The 19,745-nt window shown below is 46.0% G+C and overlaps 1 protein-coding gene across 1 annotated transcript; it reads left to right on the forward strand.

The window, feature by feature from the left end:
- The first annotated feature begins 1,410 nt into the window (after positions 1 to 1,410).
- Positions 1,411 to 19,289, forward strand: UBE2QL1 (ubiquitin conjugating enzyme E2 Q family like 1). Its single transcript, XM_054284598.1, has 2 exons — positions 1,411 to 2,578; positions 17,959 to 19,289. The coding sequence occupies exons 1-2, from the start codon at positions 1,790 to 1,792 to the stop codon at positions 18,088 to 18,090; spliced, it is 921 nt and encodes a 306-aa protein (XP_054140573.1). The 5' UTR covers positions 1,411 to 1,789; the 3' UTR covers positions 18,091 to 19,289.
- The last annotated feature ends 456 nt before the right edge of the window (positions 19,290 to 19,745 follow it).

Genomic DNA, 19,745 nt, shown 5'->3' on the forward strand with positions numbered 1-19,745 from the left:
GGCAAGGTCAACAGGACAGGGGACAGGAGCAAACAAGGACAGTGTTATGACACCTGGGCCTCCCAGGACATCACTGACATCTTACTCACAGCCCTTCATCTTCTCTCTGCTCAAAGCAGGCTGATGGAGAATCACTGGCTATCACACACAGGTCAACTCTGCCAGTGTCTCCTGACATTGCTCTATGGAGCCTTCAGGGAGCAAGAGGAGATCCACCTCCAGATCCTCCACTGGGATATGCGTTATGGAATATAATGCTGCTATGTGCACACACTGCTTATTGCTTTACATCCTCCGCACAACCGATGTAATCACACTTTGGGCCCTGCCTTCACTATTCTTCAATTCAAAGCATTTATTGTAATTTTTTTGCTTTTCCAGTCTCTGAAGGTAAAGAAGATGATGGGAACAGAGATTTTGGGAATCAGCTGCTCCTTCCTGTGTTACACAGAGTCCCAGGAGGACAGACCTACTTGGTCTGGAGGGGAGGGATGGGATATGGGATATGTATATCCACTGTACTGAAGAAAGCAAGATTGTCCCATCATTCCCAACACAACAAATACCAAAATTCGTGCGCGCGGGCACACACACACACACACACACACACACACACACACATGTACACGTATATACCCGTTATGCACATACAAGTGTTTTTAATCCTGTTTATATATCGATTTTTAGACATTACATATGTGATTACATGTGTTCAGGCGGGTCGGTGTAACTATATACGCACATGCACTTATATGCCATGGTCCATGCCTGTGTCCTTACACATGACCACCGAGCTGCTGTGTCCCTGCGGTAGCTGCGGGCTCTGTCCGTGCGCACACACGTGCGCGGAGCTGCCGCGGTGTCGCTTCCCGGCCCTGTGGGCGCCGACACTCGCGCGCACACACGCACACACGCACACACGCACACGCACACACACACACACGCACGTAAGTGTGCAACACCTGCCCCCGCAGCCGCGGCTCTGTCCCGGCGCCCCTCCCCGCCGTGCCCGCCCCCGGCCCGCCCGGCCGGCGGGGCCGCTGCCGCAGCGCGGGGCGGAGCGGGTCGGTCCCCGCGCTGCCCGCCGGCCGCCGCCCCGCCGAGCCCCGCAGCGGCGGTGCCGCCAGGCGGGCGGGGGGCGCGGCGGGGCCGTGCGGCGCTGCCCGGGCGGGCGGCCCCTCTCCCTCCCGAACAAAGGGCCGAGCGCGCCGCGGGCCGGCGCGGGCACGGCGGGGGCTGCGCGGGCGGGCTCCGACCCCCCCGCCCGCCTCGGGGGGAGGCGCCCGGAGCGGCGCGGGGCCCGGCCCGCCGGGAGCCGCCGGGGATTGGCTCGGCCGAGCGCGATCCGAAGGTGCCGGGGAAGCCATCTGCAGCGCAGGCTGTTTCGCCGCCGCTGTGCGGGGGGAGGGAGGGGGCTCTCCCGTGCGGGAGGCTGGGGGATTTTTTTTTTCCTTCCTACCTTTCCCCCCCCACCACCACCACCCTCCTCCTCCTTCCTTTTCACGGGATCATGGCCACGGCGGCGGGGCCGTGATGTCCGCGGGAGCAGCCCCGCTGCGGCAATGTTCCCCGCCGCAGCTCTAGGCAGGGGAGGCGTTTGAGCGGCGGCCGCACATCCTCCGGCACCGCGGCGGCACCGCCGCCTCTCCGCGCCCCGGACCGGCGGAGAGGCGCTTCGCCGCCCGCCCGCCAACAGCGCACCCGCCGAGTCGGGCTTTAAATTGATAACAACCACACTAGAGCCCCGCCGGTGCTCAGAGGCGGCGGGGATCGCAGAGCCGCGCACAACATGGCCACTCTGCTGCGGAAAATCGGGCTGATCCGGCTGCACAGCCGGGACACCGAGGACCCCAAGCACCACCACCACCGCAGCAGCAGCCAGCAGGGCTCCTCGCTCCGCGGCAGAGGCAACCAGAAGAACAGCAGCAACAAGCCGCAGCCGCAGGGCCCCCCCGGGGGCGGCTGCAGCAGCAGCAGCAGCGAGGGCAGCCCCGGCGGCCACAAGAACAAGAAGGCGCCGGAGCCGGCCAAGCAGCCCCCGCAGCAGGCGCGCTCGGGAGTCGGCCGGGAGAAGCCGCGGGAGCCGGGCAGGGAGCCCGGCGCCGGCAAGGAGGCGGCGCAGCGGCCCGGCCCCGGCTCCGGCCCCGGGTGCGGGTCGGGGCCGGCGGCGCTGGTGCCCGCGGGCCGGCAGCAGCACTGCACGCAGGTGCGGACCCGGCGGCTGATGAAGGAGCTGCAGGACATCGCGCGGCTCAGCGACCGCTTCATCTCGGTGGAGCTGGTGGACGAGAGCCTCTTCGACTGGAACGTGAAGCTGCACCAGGTGGACAAGGACTCGGTGCTGTGGCAGGACATGAAGGAGACCAACACGGAGTACATCCTGCTCAACCTCACCTTCCCCGACAACTTCCCCTTCTCGCCGCCCTTCATGAGGGTGCTTAGCCCCCGCCTGGAGAACGGCTACGTCCTGGATGGCGGGGCCATCTGCATGGAGCTGCTCACCCCCCGCGGCTGGTCCAGCGCCTACACCGTGGAGGCCGTCATGAGGCAGTTCGCCGCCAGCCTGGTCAAGGGGCAGGTAGGGCTCCCTGCTCGGCGAGGAGCGCACGCATCCATCGCTCGGGGTGCGGGCTGACCGGGGTTCGGGTGGGAACCCCAAAGGTGGCCAGCCACCGGGCCCGCTCCTCCCCGAGTACCTGGTGTCACCGGTGGGGCGAAGGCAGGGACACACGTGTTTGCCTCCGGAGTCCCTTCTCCGGCAGGTGCGGCAGAGGTGCGGGGCAGCTTGGAGGGACGAGGAGCACATGCATCCATCCATCGTGTCCTCCCGCCCGGCTTTTGTCCCTGTGCCTGGCTCTGCCGCCTGCGGCACACCAAGATACCGTGCTCGTTACCCCTGATGGGCACCTCGCAGCAAAAGGGGGCTCTCCGGGCTCCAGCGGGGTTTGGGATTGGTGCCTCCTGCCCTTCACCAAGCAGTCGGCCATGCTCGCTGGTCCCTTGCGTGCAGTGCTGCCGCTGGCAGAGGGCGCGACGCTGGAGCTGCTGCCCCCGGGTCTTTGTCTGTGCTGTCCCGCACAGCGTCTGTCTGTGCTGTCCCGCACAGCATCCCTCCGGGGACGGGGGGCCACCCCGGCCTTGGGGCTTGGCACCCTGCGCTGGGTGTGCCGCGGGGTCACGCCAGAAGTCATGCCCGAGCTGCTGGCAAACTTGTACAGGTTTGTACAAATCGTCCGGCCCGAAAGGAACAAGTAATTTGGGCTGGGTGCTGCAGCTGCAGCAGTCAGATGGTTCCTGCCAGCTCTCCTCTTCAAAGGAGGTGATCGGTTCTTCTGGCAGAGGATCTCGTCTGACCTGAATCGCTGCATTTTATGATGCTTTTCCCCCCTTTTTCTCCTGCAGAATACCCGTAGAAGAGAAATATTTCATAAGCCGTTTTTAATAAATGGGCGAATATTGCTGGTAGGCAGTAGTTCTTTATGCTTTATATTACCCTTTGTGTTATAGTGGGCAGTGCACACATGGCTATGACAGGGTGGTTTTCCTGTTCGTGAATGCCCTTGAACTCGGAGGACCTGCACAGCTCCCTGTCTGTCAGCAAATTATACTAAGTAACTTAAATTTATATCTTGGCAAGGAGACGGGGAAAGAATAAATAATAACATACTTTTTATTTGCTTAAAAATGAGGTTGCTCCTGTTGCTTCTGTAGAACTGCTTGCCTGAGCAGAAGTAAAGGTTTGTTTCTTCTTAAGACTGAAATTAATTTTGATTTTTCAACAGGCTCTTTTGTAAGTGGCATGTCCTCCCTTTAACCTATTTGGTTTGCGCCTACTGCTCCTTTTTTTTAAATCAGATAGTATTTTTCTCTGCACTTCATTTCAATAGGTCAAGTTTCCTAGGTCACCTTGGGATATAAAAAAAATCTACCAAGAAGAAAAAAAAAGTTTTAATTAACACAGAGGCTGAGGTATGTTGAAATTCTGTAGCTGCTCTTACTGCATTACACTGTTTGTTAACCTGTCACTTTTTAGAGAGGTCATAGTTCTTATTATTTGTCACAATAATTTAGAAGGACAATGCTAAACTCTCTCATTTTGTAACAATTCAACCTCTTCCTGAGGTGTTGAATGTTAAAGGGGTTCAATGAATATTTACTGGGACCATAAAATGGCTCAGTGAAGAGAAGCGCTGTATTGTTTTATTAGTAATAAATTCTCAGCTATATAATCTGACAATTTTCTTCCCTAAACCACTAAAAAGATTTCCAGAAAGTAGTAGCAATTTTTTATTACCACAGGATGTTTATGTGTGCATCATTAATAAACACATTTAAAAAGCAAGAGTTTCAATAACATTCTTCCAGAAGTTTGCAAAGTTAATTATGACAGAAGGAGAACTGGGGTTAAAAAAAAAAAAGCAGAAATAAACTGCTGACAGTAACTTAGTGGTTAAATTGATATAACATGGCACGTGTCAACCTCTCAGATTGTTCAATCCAAGTGGAAAGGTTATTAGGCAGTACAGTCAATACATTTATTTTCTGGGTTAGAGAGATGTTGCCTGCGATGGGTTTGCCGGCCTGACACCGTAGCTGGGCTCTGTGTCATGGGAGCCACGTTTCTGTAATTGCACTCCCCTCGTTATGTAATCCCCACTCCATTGCATAATAGGGCTCAAAATACGGCTGGCACTCCCCTGTCCCTGTTTCATTTTACAGGTGATCCACTTTAGACCAGTTAGTTTTTAAAAATAAAGATGGAGCTGACAGAGGATCAAGGGCTGAGGTGCTGCATTCCCCAGCGCTGTGTGCCCGGCTTTGGGCGACTCCTGCCGTGCCGTGGGCAGTCTTGCTGCCTGCAAGGAGTCATCCCAAACAAATAGCTGTGGCTGTCACCAGGTTAATTGTGTCATTTCTGTAAGCTGCCTGCAACCTGCAATAGCATGAAATATTCAAGATGCAGTTCGTCAGCAAGGCTGGAAGGGTGAGGGCCGTTCTCCATCGCCTCAGAGTGAACCTGCCTGAGCAAATGGCAGCAGCCATCGGGCTGAGGGGGAGATGGGGCACTGCTGCCACCAGTGAGTCAAAGGGACCTTCCAGAGAAATGTCACTGGTTCCCAGCAGTGATTTAGCATGAAATCACCATGAATCCTCCAGCCTGTGACGCATCCACGAGTGCGCCTGGCTGGCACGGGTGCCAGTGTGAGTGGGCAGGGCTGAGTGTTCTGCTGGCACACCTTCCTCCTTGGGGCAGTCCAGGGATCCAACCAAGGTGGCTCATTTTGTTGGACATTTGTCGTCAGTCCCATTTTGCTGAGGCAGCTGTGGCACTGTAATTCTCTGCTGGTTCTTCAAGGAGAAACAGCATTTCTTGGTCTCTTGGTAGAGCTAGTAGTAGCTGTGAGCATGTATGACCTTCTGTTTTTTTGACAGAGCAATCCAAAAGCAGATAAAAGTAACACTGAAAATACATTTTCAGACAGCTAAGATTCTTGACAAACTCAAAGTTTTTTCATGGATTTCACAGACTTTTTCGCAGAGTAGAAGAGAAATTGCGATAAGTCATTCTGACGTCTCATGGGATGTCACTCAGGAGTTGTCTCTGTATAGAAACTTGAATGTGTAACAGAGAAATTAAACACTTTTCTGTTACTTTTCAGCATTGCACTTGTAAGTGGCAAAACCTGTGTCCAAGTTCCCAGACCTGGGCATACCTCCCAGGGTTTGGATTTTAAAGCAGGGTGGCTGTTTCTCTAGATTTCACCAAGCAGGAACCGTATGCATCAGGTGACCTTGCTTGAGAGATGCCCTACCTTATGGGATGCCATCATGAGTCTAGCATTGTATTTTTCGATTTTTTTTGTCTGTAAATAAAAATGTTCAAAGTGAAAGAGAGGTGACGTTTGTTTGAATGTAACAATTAACAGCCCCAAATTTAACTTTTTTTTTCCCCCCTCAGTTTTCAAGGAAAAAATGTTAATTAACAAACAAGTTAGGGTTTGTTTGGTTGGTTGCTTCAGCTATTCAGCTGAGAAAATCAATTATTCACACAGCTCTAGTCAGTATCTTGAGGGGAATTCTCAGTACATCAAAGGCCAAGGACTGTTTATCTGTCTGGGATCCAGAATCCTATTTTAAAAAACTTGGTGTTGTCCTTAACTCAACTGTAGCCTTGCTTTTAAAGGGATGACTTTGTACTTGCTTCCTGCACTGTCAGCTGCTCGCTGGCTCCTGTCATCACAGGCAAGAGCTTGGCCCTGCTGAACCTGTGAAACAGTCGCTGTGAGCTGCTGTGGAGCTGGGGTGCCAGCCAGGGAGGTGGGGTGATGCTAATGAAATAATTTAAATACCAGTTGTTTATCATCCTGGAGGCAACTGTTCAACCTATCTGTCTAGGCAGAGCTTCCCTTGCCTGGCTCTCTGTGCCTGTCCAGGCCGTGCAGGTGGGCCATGGAGTGTTACTCCTTCTTAGCCCTTTAAAATGATTTATTGGTAATTTGAGGGAGAGGTTTAACAATTAGTCAGTTGCTCTCCACTTCCAGATAATGGTGTCATTGTCACAATAATATCAATAATGGAAGGAAGGAAGGAGGAATGGTACCGGGTCACAGCAGGAGGTTCATCATGACTCTCCTTGAGTGACAATGCACACAGGTGAGACCAATGCCCACGTTTCAGGGAGGAGTCATCTCTCTCCTTTGAAAACATGGTAGATGATGTGGTCCCAAAGGAAAAGGAGCCAACTTTGTCCAAAAGTAAGAGAGGGTTTTGTGTCTTCTAATAGATATGTCGTTTCTCACTGGACAGAATGGTTTGGTGGATGCTTAAAAGAGGACCAAGCTATATACACCAGTGTCCAAGTAATGCATCAGGGTTTTGGTTTTTTTCTTTTTTTGAGAGCAACAAACAGAGTTGCCCCTGATGCCTTGGGGACTTCAGATGTAAGCTTGCAGTAGTGCTGACCAGTAGATGCCTTGTCCTCTTTTTTACAAGTCCCTTGTTCTGTCCACAGAGGCTGGGGACCGGACTGCCAGACAAAGGCAGCTGTCAGGTAACTGTCAGCTCTGCAGATTGTCATGGAAAAAAGTCTTCATTTGAGGGAAGTACTCCCTTGTTCTTCCAGTGAATAGGAGGAACATAACAAATTTTCCAGGATTCTTGCAGGGAATGGAAGAAACATAGAAATTTTGCCAGGACATATTACAATAGGAACAGGGTACCCCTAATTGTGAGTATTGTTGCTGTTGTGGGCTTTTATATAATAATTAAGATAAAAATCAAAAGATAGTTTATATTTAAGCTTTAATTTTGTATCAGAAAAGTTCCTGAATTCAAATAAAAGTTGTTGATGTCTTTGATCCCTCACATTGCAGCATTAGAAATACCTCAGTGGGGCCCTGTTCCTTTGCTTCAAATGCTGTGTGCCTCATATGACTATTGAAAGGATTTATCTTTCCATTTTAAAGATTCGAATATCTCAGCTGAGTTTTACCAGGCTGAAACAGCAGAAATGAGCTTGTTTTATGACAAACAGCTACCTTCTGTAGCTGTTAATCATAGTCTAAATTACTCCCTCTTCATCCTTTCAAACAAAAGTGTGAGCGAGCAGATAGCAGATGGGACTTGCACAGTGTCCAGGAGGTCAGCAGACTCCAGGTCTTTCAAATATGTATAGCAGAAATTATTTGCAGATCCATGGGTTTTCATACTCCAGATGCTGGGTTGGAGGAGTGTAGCCATGAATAAATCAGCTAATCTCAAAGGTTGCAGAAATGTACAGAGAGCACAGTGGTCTCTGAATTATTTGGAGCCATTGTATCCTATTAGGCCCTTAAAAAATTGAATTGTTTTACTCTTTTTGCTTTTGATTAGTTGCCTGAGCAAGTGATTATGGTTATCCTCAAGAGGGGAAATGTTGCTTTAGGTCTAGGGGTGAAAAACATCGACTCATATACAAGGATGACAGAGGAGACCAAGACTGTGTTAGAGGACTTGTCTCCCATAAAAAGGTATAAATGCTGGGCCATAGAGATGACAGAATATTGTTTGTCTACACAGGAAAATCAGATCTACTTGCCTTCTAAGATGTCTCCTTCATTTCATTTGAGAAACACAGGATTGGAAGCTGAAGTTTAAGTGGAGCATATGTATTGAGATGCTGGGCCTGATTAACGGGCTGGAAAAAATAATTGTTCATGTGTACTCTGATATATTGGTGTTCTGACCATCCACTATTATTATGCAAATATATTCTGCTGAGAGGAATGAAGACACAGGGATTCCAACTCATTGAAATAGGAGGTTGGTTTAATTCTTTTAAAAAGCAGAGGGAACATAAGCTCCATTTTTTTCCTTCAAAGCATAAAAATGAAAATTTCAAAATACTTTCAACTATCCCTGTTACTGTTAAAATAGTTATCAAATAAACGAAATCCCTAAATTAAGCCAAATTACTAATTTTAAAACATGCTTTTATTCTTCTTGGCATTACTTAGCTGATCTCCTAAATAAAAATTGGAAAGAATTGTGGCTTTGGATTTTGTGAGAAAATTGAATTTGCTGAAAAGAGCAAGATTCTTCTTCCCTGAATTATATAAGAAGTGCTCATTTTCTTCAGTGTGAGTGTTCAGGCAGAGAGACCCATGTACCATTGGGGTGCTTTGTCAGATACTTCACTGAAAATTGTATTTTTTCAAATGCAGAAAGCCTAGTCACGAAGGGTGATGTCCTGAAGGAGTAACCTAAATAACCCACTTTCTATTGTGAGGAAGATTTACTCTTCCTTTTACAGGCTAGCCTTGAAAATATGCAGCTTTCCTAGCATCCACACAATGCCCAGGGATTTCCATGCATGACCAGACACTTCCAGATTGAAGATTTGTAACTCCACAGTAATTCAGCTCCTTATATGCTGGGAGTCTGATTGCCAGGCATGGCATGATCCGTGCCATGTCCCCCTGTGGGCATCTGCTCTCACAAAGTGGGACGGTGGTTAAGTAACATAATATTTACTGCATTTCTTTTTCCAGTCTCAGCTCCTTGGGGCTGGTGAGAAAGTCAGGGAAGGGCTCTTCTTTTCCTTGACGTATTCAGTCCTTCACATGCAGTTTCCAGTTTTCCCCTGTGAATGCCAAAAAAGGTAATGCTGACTTTCAGTGCAAAGGGAGATGGGCGGTGGGAGGATTGCTGGGTGCAATTCCTCTGTGTTGAACAGGGAGAACCTCAGATGCTGTGGTAGTTATGCTGGCTGAATGGCTCAAAATGTGTCTTAATTGTAAGGTGCACAGGATCCAGTTGTTGCACTTGTAAATGGAATAGCAGGTTTCTCATGGATATCATTGTATTTTTTGAAAGTGAGTGGTGTTGTAGTCCACAAGTCATTTCTGGAGGCTGCTGAGCCTTACATGGTATTGGCCTTTAACGCCATCTGGAAACGGCAGTAACTGAGTAGGTCCTGGAAGTCTCAGGACAAGCTTTACAGGAAGGATGTGATACTGTTACCTAACCTGGCTCACAGTGGAATGAGCACTGCACTGGGGAAAGTGCCTGAGCTAGGGAGGAGCGTAGGTGTGCTTTGATAAAAGTCAATTTGTAGTCCTTGCCAGTGTGCACAGAACCGGTAAGTGGGCATCACACTTCAGATGTTCAGGTGATTCCTCTTCTGAAACAGGATCAAGGTGCCAGTCTGATTCACCCTATTCCCATTCAAAGTCACACTGAGGAAGGATACATCAGGCATGTCCACGTGGCAGGTGCATGCCTGCCTCGTGCACGTGCAGAGTTTGTCCTTGGAAAATGTCTTTTTATCTGCTTCATGATCTTGTGCGTTTGCTTTGTTAAAATCAATAATTCTCACTGATTTAATCCTGTGCTGCACAGGCTCTCCAAAAGCCATGGAACTTCTGCAGTGACTCCTTGATAGAGTTACAAGTCAGCTATAATCTCAAACCTGCATTGAAAGATGAGTGAAAATAAACCCGAGGAAGGAAGACATAAGCCTGTGTTATGAAATGGCCCGGAGCTCAGATGCTTGTCATAGTCAGGCTTTATGAGCTGTGGAATGCCTTGGTATTTCTCCTGTTTCTAGGCTCGTGCTACAAAGGGTAACAAGCCCCCAGCTGCAGTAAGAAGGACTCATTTCCATAATACGTGTCCATGAAAAAAACAAAAGCATCATTAAACAGAAGAAATTGATGTTATTAGTTTTTCAAATTTTCTATTAATTTCTAAAAATGTTAAATTTTCTGTGAATTTGATAGTATTATTTCCATTAAAATATACCTGGCATTGAAGTGTTCTATAATTATTTGTGGGAGGAGGTTGGAGCACTTAGCCTGAGAAAAGCTGATCTGAGTTGACCTTCCAGATTTTGCCACTGACTTAGGTGCAGTCATATAACTTCACTATATTCCTCTTTCCCACATGTAAAGTACAGGCAAACTTAAAAATGACCCACAGGTCATTTGAGGATATGTGCTTGAAGCACTCAGAGACCTCTCTGAGTAGATGTCCATGTGCATCAGTATGAAACATACTGCAGTCAAGAGATTGGCACATTCATATAAATAGCAGTAGAAAAGCACATCCACTTGTGACTCTCATCTTACTAAATTTGGGTTTAACTCGATCAGATGTTCCCAGAGGCAACCTGCTTTTTACTACTGTTTTGCTCTTGTGTTTTTGTTTTTGTTTTTGTTTTAGCATTGTAAAACTTAGGGGAAGGTGAAGATAGGCATTGTCGTGGTGTCTTTGTCTTTAAAGCCTGTCACAAAGGGTGGTTGTGTTGGCTTTGCTTTGGTTGGGTTCTCACCCATGACTGTGTTTGACTGGGGTAGCTTCAGGTTCCTGATGTGGAGGACCTGTGGGCTTGTGCAGAGTTGCTGTCATGTCTGTCATGTTCCTTCTCACCTGGACTCAGGAACTCTGCCAGTGCCTGATTCCACTTATAGGTAGCCCAGGGGGCTCAGCAAAAGACTGAGAATACATAGGAGAGAAAACATCCCTCTGTCACCTAGACTAGCAAGTGCCCTTCTGGTGGCAGGAACAGGGACTGCCTCTTTTGACAGAAGCCCACCATGTTGTTGTACCTTCAGCCCTGGAGATGCTTGAGTCACCAATAATGCAGCCAGCCACCCAAATTTTCTTATTTTTTTGCCAGCACATATAAAATGCAGGGAGGGAGTTTCTACACCCTCACCTGTGCTGAAATCAAGCTGCCAGCTCAGTGCTGCCTCAGGGAGAGGCGAGGGAGAGCAGCACAGTGCTCTGTAGCTGTCAGACAGAGATTGGGGCTGTAAGCGTTTGTATCGATTAAGAGCTACTGGCACCAGGCTACTGGCACAGACAAATGAGCATGAATAATTACTCAGCTGCAACTCAGATTTCTTTTTCCTGGACAAAGAACAGTTATGCTCCCAGAAGGCAGAATTTATAGGACGCTTTAAAGCCAGAACTTGCTATGTTTTCACTTCTCTTATGGATTATTCTTAAAAAGGAGACCAAAAAAGGCATGGAAGTACTGCTTTGGATATTACACATTTGCAGGAAAACCTCCTTGTTTTAATTCAATGCTGCAGCATTATGAGTATTTGTCTGTATCACTTTCTGTACCGCTTTACTTTAGCTATAGCTAATAATCATATACAGTGCAATATAAATTGTGTGCAGTTTTTGAGACATGATTAACTGTGCCTCATCAGTACATGAAGGAAAAAAATTATAAACCATGTAATTGGGGGGAGAGACTGTGTATATTGCGCTCTAAGAGCGATGTTGTGACACATTGCAATCACTGCACTGAGAGCATGACAGTACTCACTTCAGCATCGCTCTGCTTTTGAATGTGTTTCTAAAGCCAGTGGAAATATTTTCCTCTGAAAGCTTGTTTAAATATTCTAGGATAAGGCTGGTTCAGGCTTGAGCGCTGAGTGCCTCTGTTCCTTATCAGAAAATGTTTGAGTGTGTTTGCATAGAATAGTTGGGGCCCAAAGCCATTAGTCACTGGCACAATATGGAACATGTACGTACCGGAAACTCATAGCATGCTTCAATATGTAGGAAATCCATGGATTTTGTGTCATACATGGAGAAACCTGGCACAACAGACTCGGAAAATGGGCATATCATTGTGGATCATCTTCCTGTCCATGGAGGGATCGCCATAGATGCCATATCTGGCATAGTGACTCTCTGCAGTCTTTTGTGTGCTTCTCTCTCTCTGCTTGTTTTCCATCTCTTGACATTTACCTAGGGTTGGGTCAGCAGAACCTGCTGTAGAGATCTGTTAAAAGATGGAGGCAGGAAAGAGAGCTGCAGCCATCTGTGTCCTTATGCTGGCTTACACGATGGGCCAAGGTTAGCCCCTCGTGCAGAAGGCTTCTGTGATTTGCCCTTGGGAGACCAACCTGGAGTTATTTGCATTGCCAGGACTAATGAGAGTACACAGGGCTGAGGAGATTGTGTTAAGAGCTGTGCTAACAACGTGAAGGTTTGCCTGCTTCCGAGTCTCTTAGCTGTGCACTACTGGAAATTTACACAGCTTTTTGTTAGCTGGTCAAGGTAAAACACCTGGATGTGACTGAAGGTTTGCTGTGACACCTCAGAGATCCACAGCACTGGAGCTTACATTGTTTCCACAATAATATCATCCCTGTAAGGGCTCATGGCTGTGTACGCTAAATCTCTGAAAATTTGTGACCTAATAAAGCAGGGAGTAGCATCAGGAGTGGACTGAGCACAACCTTGAAGGGTTCAGGACTTGGCTGTGCAGTGCCACAGCTGGCCTGTGTTGGCAGTTCAGCTCCAAGTGTCTAAGCTGGACTTGGAGACCACCACAGCTCCCTTCCAGACAGTGCTTTTGGTGATTGCATGATCCTGTGGAAGGCTGACCTCTGTTACATAGTCCCATCCTTCTAGGGAGTGCCAACAGGACACACATGGAAGCACACGTGGTTCTGCCCTAAAATCATTGGGTTGGGATCTGGGAGCTACTATCATTTATTTGACAAGAGAGGGAACTCTCTTTGTCCAGAGAAATCCTCTTGAGGCTGTCCTGACTCTGGAAGGACCAGAAGAAATGGCAAGACTGCCTTTCATGACACCATAGGCCAGCTGTGGGTAAATATATGGTCATAGTGGGCTCCAGAGTTTCAGGCTTCATATTTGGCTTCTGTACAGGATGTAACTCTGTCTTTGGACTACTTTGTGATCCGGTCATGCTGGGGAAGAATTGACATGGCACATTGCTGACAGTGGTACTGACAGATTTTAAAGAGCTAATAGTTCCTGAGTTGGATGTTTTTCAGGATATGCTTCGGTGTCACAGAGCAGTATGAAGGGGAGATGTGTTCACAGAGACTACTGTGACATCTCCTGGAAGTAGACAAGCTGCCAGATTTGCCCACAGAAGTCTGTAGATGTGAATGTGTCATGTTTTAACCTCTGATGCCAACCAAATGCTACAGAGTCACTCCCTGGCTGGGGAGGAGAATCAGAAAAAAGAGTAAAAACTTGTGGGTGAGATAAGGAGTTTGATAATTGAAACTAAGTAAAATATAATACTAATAATTATAATAATAACAAAAAATTTTAAATTAAAACAGACAAAAAAACCCACAAAAAAACCTAGTGATGCACAATACCATTACTCAACATCCACTGACAGATGCCCAGCCCCATCCCCAAGCAGTGATTGGCCCCTCCCAGCCAACTCTCCCCAGTTAATATGCTGGGCATGATGTTCTGTGATGTGGAACATCCCTTTGGCCAGTTCAGCTCGCTGTCCTGGCCATGTTCCCTCTTGGCTTCTTGTGTGCCTGCTCAGTGGTAGAGCACAAGGCACTGTGAAAAATCCTTGGCTTAATGTGAGCATTGCTCAGCATCAGCTAAAACATCAGCGTGTTATCAACATCATTCTCATGCTGAATCCAAACCATCACTTCTACTAGAAAGAAAATGAACTCTATTACAACTGAAACCAGGACAGGGGGACAAATCATACATGAGATTCACCTTGGGTCTTCTGCTGAGCATGGCAGGAAGGAGTGACTGGTCCTTCTGTATGGCCAGGGCACTGAGAAGGCTGCCCACAGCAGATCATGTTCCAGGAGATCTTTCTGCCACCATTATCAGGGTTCTAGACTGGATGCTCATCTGCTGTTTGTGCAGGCTCATTAGTTTGGGCAAAGCCTGGGTGAGTGGCATGCAATTGCTCGCTGTGCCACGCAGGCTGGCCGCAGCAGGAGCGCGAGCGAGGGAGGAGGCTGAGCGCAGCACACGTCCCCTGCGCCTCAGCACGGCTGCATGAAAACCAGTTGGGTGCTGTGGCATTGCTTTCACCTTTCATATGTTTCTAGCTTGTTAAAATTATATCTTGATAAGTACATGAAGTCACAGCAGATGGCAAAATCTGAAACGTTCTCTCCAACTCTTTAATTAGGTTTTCAGTTATCCCTTTATGAAAGGCGCTCTGCGAGTGTCTGAAAGTATTGCAAGTATTTAAATAAGCTCCTGGTGCGACTTCTCAGAGCTGAAGTCGACAGTGATATCTTTATGAAAGGTTCCTTGGGGTTTTGCTGTTGTTTTTAACCTCTTGTGGAATGTTTTGATCTTGTTCAGATACCAGTTTGATATCTTTCCTTGACGTGGTGCCGGACACATCCAAAAGTCAGCCATGCAAATGATGATCTGTATTCCTTACCCTGGCAGTAGTGGCACATGTGGTTTGGGGATTGGTCAAAATGCAGTTGTGCCTGACAGAGCTGTGGACAGCACATATTTACATTCTGTATTTACCATCACTGCCATGTTTACAGAATGCCGCAGCTCACAGGCTGCCCAGAGCTGCTTGTTTAAGTAGCAGGCTGAATATAAACTGTAGTCAGGGCTGGTAGCGGTATCTGGTAAAACATTTGACACTTTCTTCTATAATTGCATCCAAAATGACATTTTTTACTTAAATTTGGGAAGAGTTTTTTGGGAATGGCAAAACACTAAAAGTCAGTAAAGACAGTAGATACCACCCAAGTATAGGCTTGAAAACATCTGAAGTTAGTCAGCTGAAATTCCAGCCTTCCTTCTTTTTACCCCAGGTTTACTTGAGGCACCAAATAGGGAAACTTACAGTCTAGGAGGTTAAATTTTATCCAGATTATAAATAGCTGACAGGATATTGGTTAATAAGAGACAGTGCTGACCGTGCCACCCATAGTTCTTGTATAAGCATAGAAATACGTGGACTGCAGCAGGGTAGAATTAGCTGGCCTTTGATGGTGCAGTTTGCATACAACCTGTATATGGTACCAGAGTGGAAGTGGATTTAATGATCCCTTGCATTAATAACAGAAAGATTTCAGAATAAACTCATTAAATGATGCTCCTTTCATCTGATATGGCTCTAGTAACATTTTACATGATGTGATGATCCTTACCACATCATTACGACACCAGAGAATTCTTACGTTCCTGCTTTGAAAGCTGTACATAATCAACACCAAACATGAGCTGTTCATAATGCAAAGGTCCTACTTCTAGGTACAGCTTAGCATTAATACTTTGTAAAAGCTGGGCAAGATGTGAATCATACTGTCCTAGGTGCTAGGCATATAATTCAGGAAGGTATCAAAGCCTTAAAGGATAAAAAATTATGTGCAAAACACAGGAGATGCCAAATGGATCTAATCCAGAAATTAAGCAGCAGCATAAGTTTGTATTTACTTTCAAAAGTATTTCATTGGTGAGATTTTGAGTACAGCATTTTCTGTGCTGATTTAATCTTCTGTTGCATTTTGTTTTTTCTTTTCCTGTTTCTCTGCATGTGCTTCCAACAAAACCTCAGATTAGGAAGAAATTTCACAATGTTTTGTAGCAACAAAAATACTCCTGCAGAATAATTATGATTGATAGCTATATAGGATATAATTATGTATTATAATTATTGAATAGGATTTTTAAAATATGTTACCCAGCTTTATTTAATTATTCCATCTGTCACAACTAAAAATGAGATTTTCTAAGAAAATTTATGATCAGGACTCAATTGAGAACCATTCAGATCATCCTTATTTGGGACATATTAATTGCTGAATTTGTGTGGAGATGTAGAATGTGTCTTGCTGTTTGGTCTATCAGGGGGGTTCAAAGAGGAGATAGATTTCTAGTCTGTAAATGGCAGCCAGGGAGAAAGGTGAGGAAAAGCATCGACAGGTAAAACAGATGTTCTGGGGAAAAACAAATGGGTATAAATTGACTGTGAGTAAATGGAGATGGGAATTGGAGGGTGTTTGTAATCTTTGGTTAAGGTGTGCTCTGAGATACTGCTCAAACTGCACTGAAAAATTAATTGTTAAAACAAGAGTAGGAAACAGCTTTTTCTTTCATGTGTCCATAGTTTTGCTGTAGCAGGAGCAGTGCTGAACACAAAAGAGCCTCTGCAATATTGTGACTGCTTTTTAGAAAGAAATTATTTGTCCACATTGCAGGCTAAGCTTACTCATTTTAGTCTGTAAAAGCAAATTTGATACTCCGAGGACAGATTCTGTTTTCTTTTTTCCCATTTCCTCCCTTTTCTTCCCTCAATACACCTGACTATTTTCTCAGTATTTGTTGCATACTATTGCAAATGCCAATTTTTGGTTTCAATTCCAAATTGACTGTAAAATCAGGGAAGCAAAAGATGATTTTTTTTGAGCTAAAGAACATAAAAAAATGAGAACATATTAAGTTGAACAGAAAAAATGATAGCACACTAACTTGGTTCTTAATAATTGTAACATTGTAATATGGTATCCGCTCATCAAATACAATTATTGTTAAAAAGGCTTTCAGTGCAATTTATCAAACAATTACTAAAATTACTAGACTAGTGACTTTAATTGACTTCTATTTTGTAACAAATCCAGTAGGCATAAATACTTTTAAAGGTATTTATTTTATTTTGATTATTTTTTTAAAGGTATTCATTGTTGTAGAGTGGTAATAATCTGAAGCTATAATTCTTTATTTTACCTCTGTTGGTTGATAATTTACACAGACCAGAGTGAAAAATAAGGTAGGATATTGACATCAGTAAAAGTCTCTACTGCCAAACAAAGATTTGAATTTTCATACAGCTGTGCAGTGAGAGGTAATATAATAAAGCAGGGTAATACAAATGCAGTATATGCAAATGGGTGTATTTTCATTCAATACCAAACTCAGTGTGATGGGTAATAAACAAATTAGAACTTTAGATTTAAGATGGAAGCAAGGAGGTTTAAGGCCCTCCTTTTAGAAAGGGCAGAGCTGTCCGTTTCTCACGGGTCGTAGGTGGCAGGAAGAGGGATGGAGTGTGTCCCTTGGGATGGAGTGTGTGTCCCTTGGGATGGAGTGTGTGTCCCGCGGGATGGAGTGTGTCCCATGGGATGGAGTGTGTCCCATGGGGATGTAGTGTGTCCCATGGGATGGAGTGTGTCCCGCGGGATGGAGTGTGTCCCATGGGGATGGAGTGTGTCCCACAGGATGGATGTGATCTCTGGTGTCCTTTGGCAGGGGGTGAGGCACAGGCAGCCCTGAGCGCAGCCGTGCCCGGTGGTCTCTGTCTGCCAGGAGGGCTGGGCAGGAGGGGTCTCACGCCAAGCGCGGAATGCCGGGGATGCCCGGGAGCAGCGGGGAGGGAGGCGAGCCCCGAGGCACGGCCGCGGCAGCAGCCGCGGGGCAGCGTGCCAGCGCAGGGGCTCGCCGGGAAGGAACGGCCCCGCAGACGCCTTCTTTCATTCTTTTTTTTTATTTTTTCCCCTCCTTTTTACCCGTTCACTGAACATCATTTTAAATGATCTCTGATAATGCATTTATGTTTGGGAACCATGCTGGCTGGAGCCCGTAAGTGAATGCCTGTCGTCCTGACGAGTTGAAAAGTTAAGCTGTGGTTTCCAGATGCGTGTTCACTCTTTAATGATGGTTTTCTTTTTGTGTTTGGCGCAGGGCCGTATCTGCAGAAAAGCTGGCAAATCAAAAAAGTCGTTCAGTCGAAAGGAAGCTGAAGCAACATTTAAGAGTTTGGTGAAGACCCATGAAAAATATGGGTGGGTCACCCCGCCCGTCTCTGATGGCTGATGTTAGCAACCTGCACTTGACAAAAATGCTGAACAAAAGTACTGTGACATCTCCTCAGTGCTGTACACCGCCCATCCTTTTCTACTTCAGCTTCAGTTACATACCATGAATGTCAAGGAGACATCTAAGTTATTTATGAACAGATGTGTTTACAGAGGGAGAGAAAAAAAAATGGTGTGTAGGATTATATTTCAAGACTGGAGAATGGTCATCATTGAAGTCACTTGAGCGGATGCTGAGATTGCGTCATTTGCCCCCATACAGCCCACATTGTCTTCAGCTTCTTTCCATGACAGCAGCACCAAACAGCAGTACTGGAAAGTCTATCCATTACTGCTCAGTTCATTTAAATGTAAATGAAACAGTTAATATTTAATAGGGAAGCAGTGCATTGCAGGTACATGTTTGCTGTGCTGTTTATCTTTGTCTCCTAGCAGGTCAACATAACTTGAAGATTTGTCTTTATGTGGAACTGTGGTCTGCTGTGACTAAATTTAGACCTCATTTGTGCTCTATATATGACCTTTAATTCATAAATGAAACCAGAATTAAAATGCTGAAAGGTCCTAGTGTTGAAAAATTATTAAGTGGAATCACCCAACCGGTTACAATGTGCTCTCTGTGCTGATATTGTGATGTGCTGTTCAGAAATAAACCAGTGCAGTTAGCTGAAGGTTAGGTGGTTTTTTAAAACACGTCCACACCGGGGCTCAGAGGGGTTGGTCGGTGGTAGCAGAAAAACGATTACCCTGGCGGTACCTTCTGCAGGAGCATGTGGCCTGTCAGCTCTTCAAAGCAGCAAAGCAAATGAGTGGAAATGGACAAAGCAACCTTAAAATTTTATCTGTTTAATTTTGAAATGATATGCCAGTAACAGAGTAAAAATTTTCGAGTCAAATGGAACATGGTTTGTAAGATGATTTGCATGACTGGAATTTTTCTTTTTTATTTTTACTCAATAGACATTGTATGTACTTAGAGCCCAGTATCTGAGAAAACCCACTGATGTATATAAATGTCCTATTATTTAATCATTAAAATTTAAGTTTTCTGGTAAAAAAATTGAAAACAACAACTTTCTAAGGGACTCCATAAAAGCTGAAGGTAATGTTAAGAATGGTCTAGAAAAGCATTAAAAATGTGGATTCCGAATGGAAAATCGTATTGGACACGTGCTGAATAAAATCACCAGTATCGTTTCTGCTGCCTCGGGAATTCAATCATTTTGGCCAGCTTTTGTATTCAAAGTAATGGGTTTTCTGTTGTGAGATTCTAAGCACCATACAGATGTATCTGTTGTGGTGGTATTTTAATTGAAAGTAGGACAGTATCGATTGTAAGACTGATTTGGAGGGGGAAGGCAGTGTGTGTTTGGAAGCAATTTCCATTATACGGCTAACACAAGAACAAATCGAAATGGTTGCCCAGTTTCTGTTTGTGTTACAGCAACACTGGAGACTGTACAGAGAGCTTGGGGGTCTGGAGTTTGATTTAAAACCACATGCAGCACAGAAGAACAAAAGGAGTACAATGGAGTTCAAGCACAAGAGAAGAAGCAGCAGAGCAGATATTCTTGCAGTGCTGGTGCAAAAACGCTGTTCAGTGAGGCTGTTGAGCTTTGTCAGCTAGATAGAGAGAAAAATAATCAAAGCCTT

This window comes from Melozone crissalis, unplaced genomic scaffold (genome assembly GCF_028551555.1).
Source record: "Melozone crissalis strain CALT ecotype California unplaced genomic scaffold, PUWL_Pcris_2 ptg000042l_1, whole genome shotgun sequence".
Lineage (NCBI taxonomy): Eukaryota > Metazoa > Chordata > Aves > Passeriformes > Passerellidae > Melozone > Melozone crissalis.

Bases quoted from the DNA above. Each gene is read 5' to 3' on its own strand.
- UBE2QL1 (XM_054284598.1), top strand. From the start codon at position 1,790: ATGGCCACTCTGCTGCGGAAAATCGGGCTGATCCGGCTGCACAGCCGG. The intron at 2,579-17,958 runs GTAGGGCTCCCT...TGTTTGGCGCAG, and splicing joins CCAGCCTGGTCAAGGGGCAG to GGCCGTATCTGCAGAAAAGC.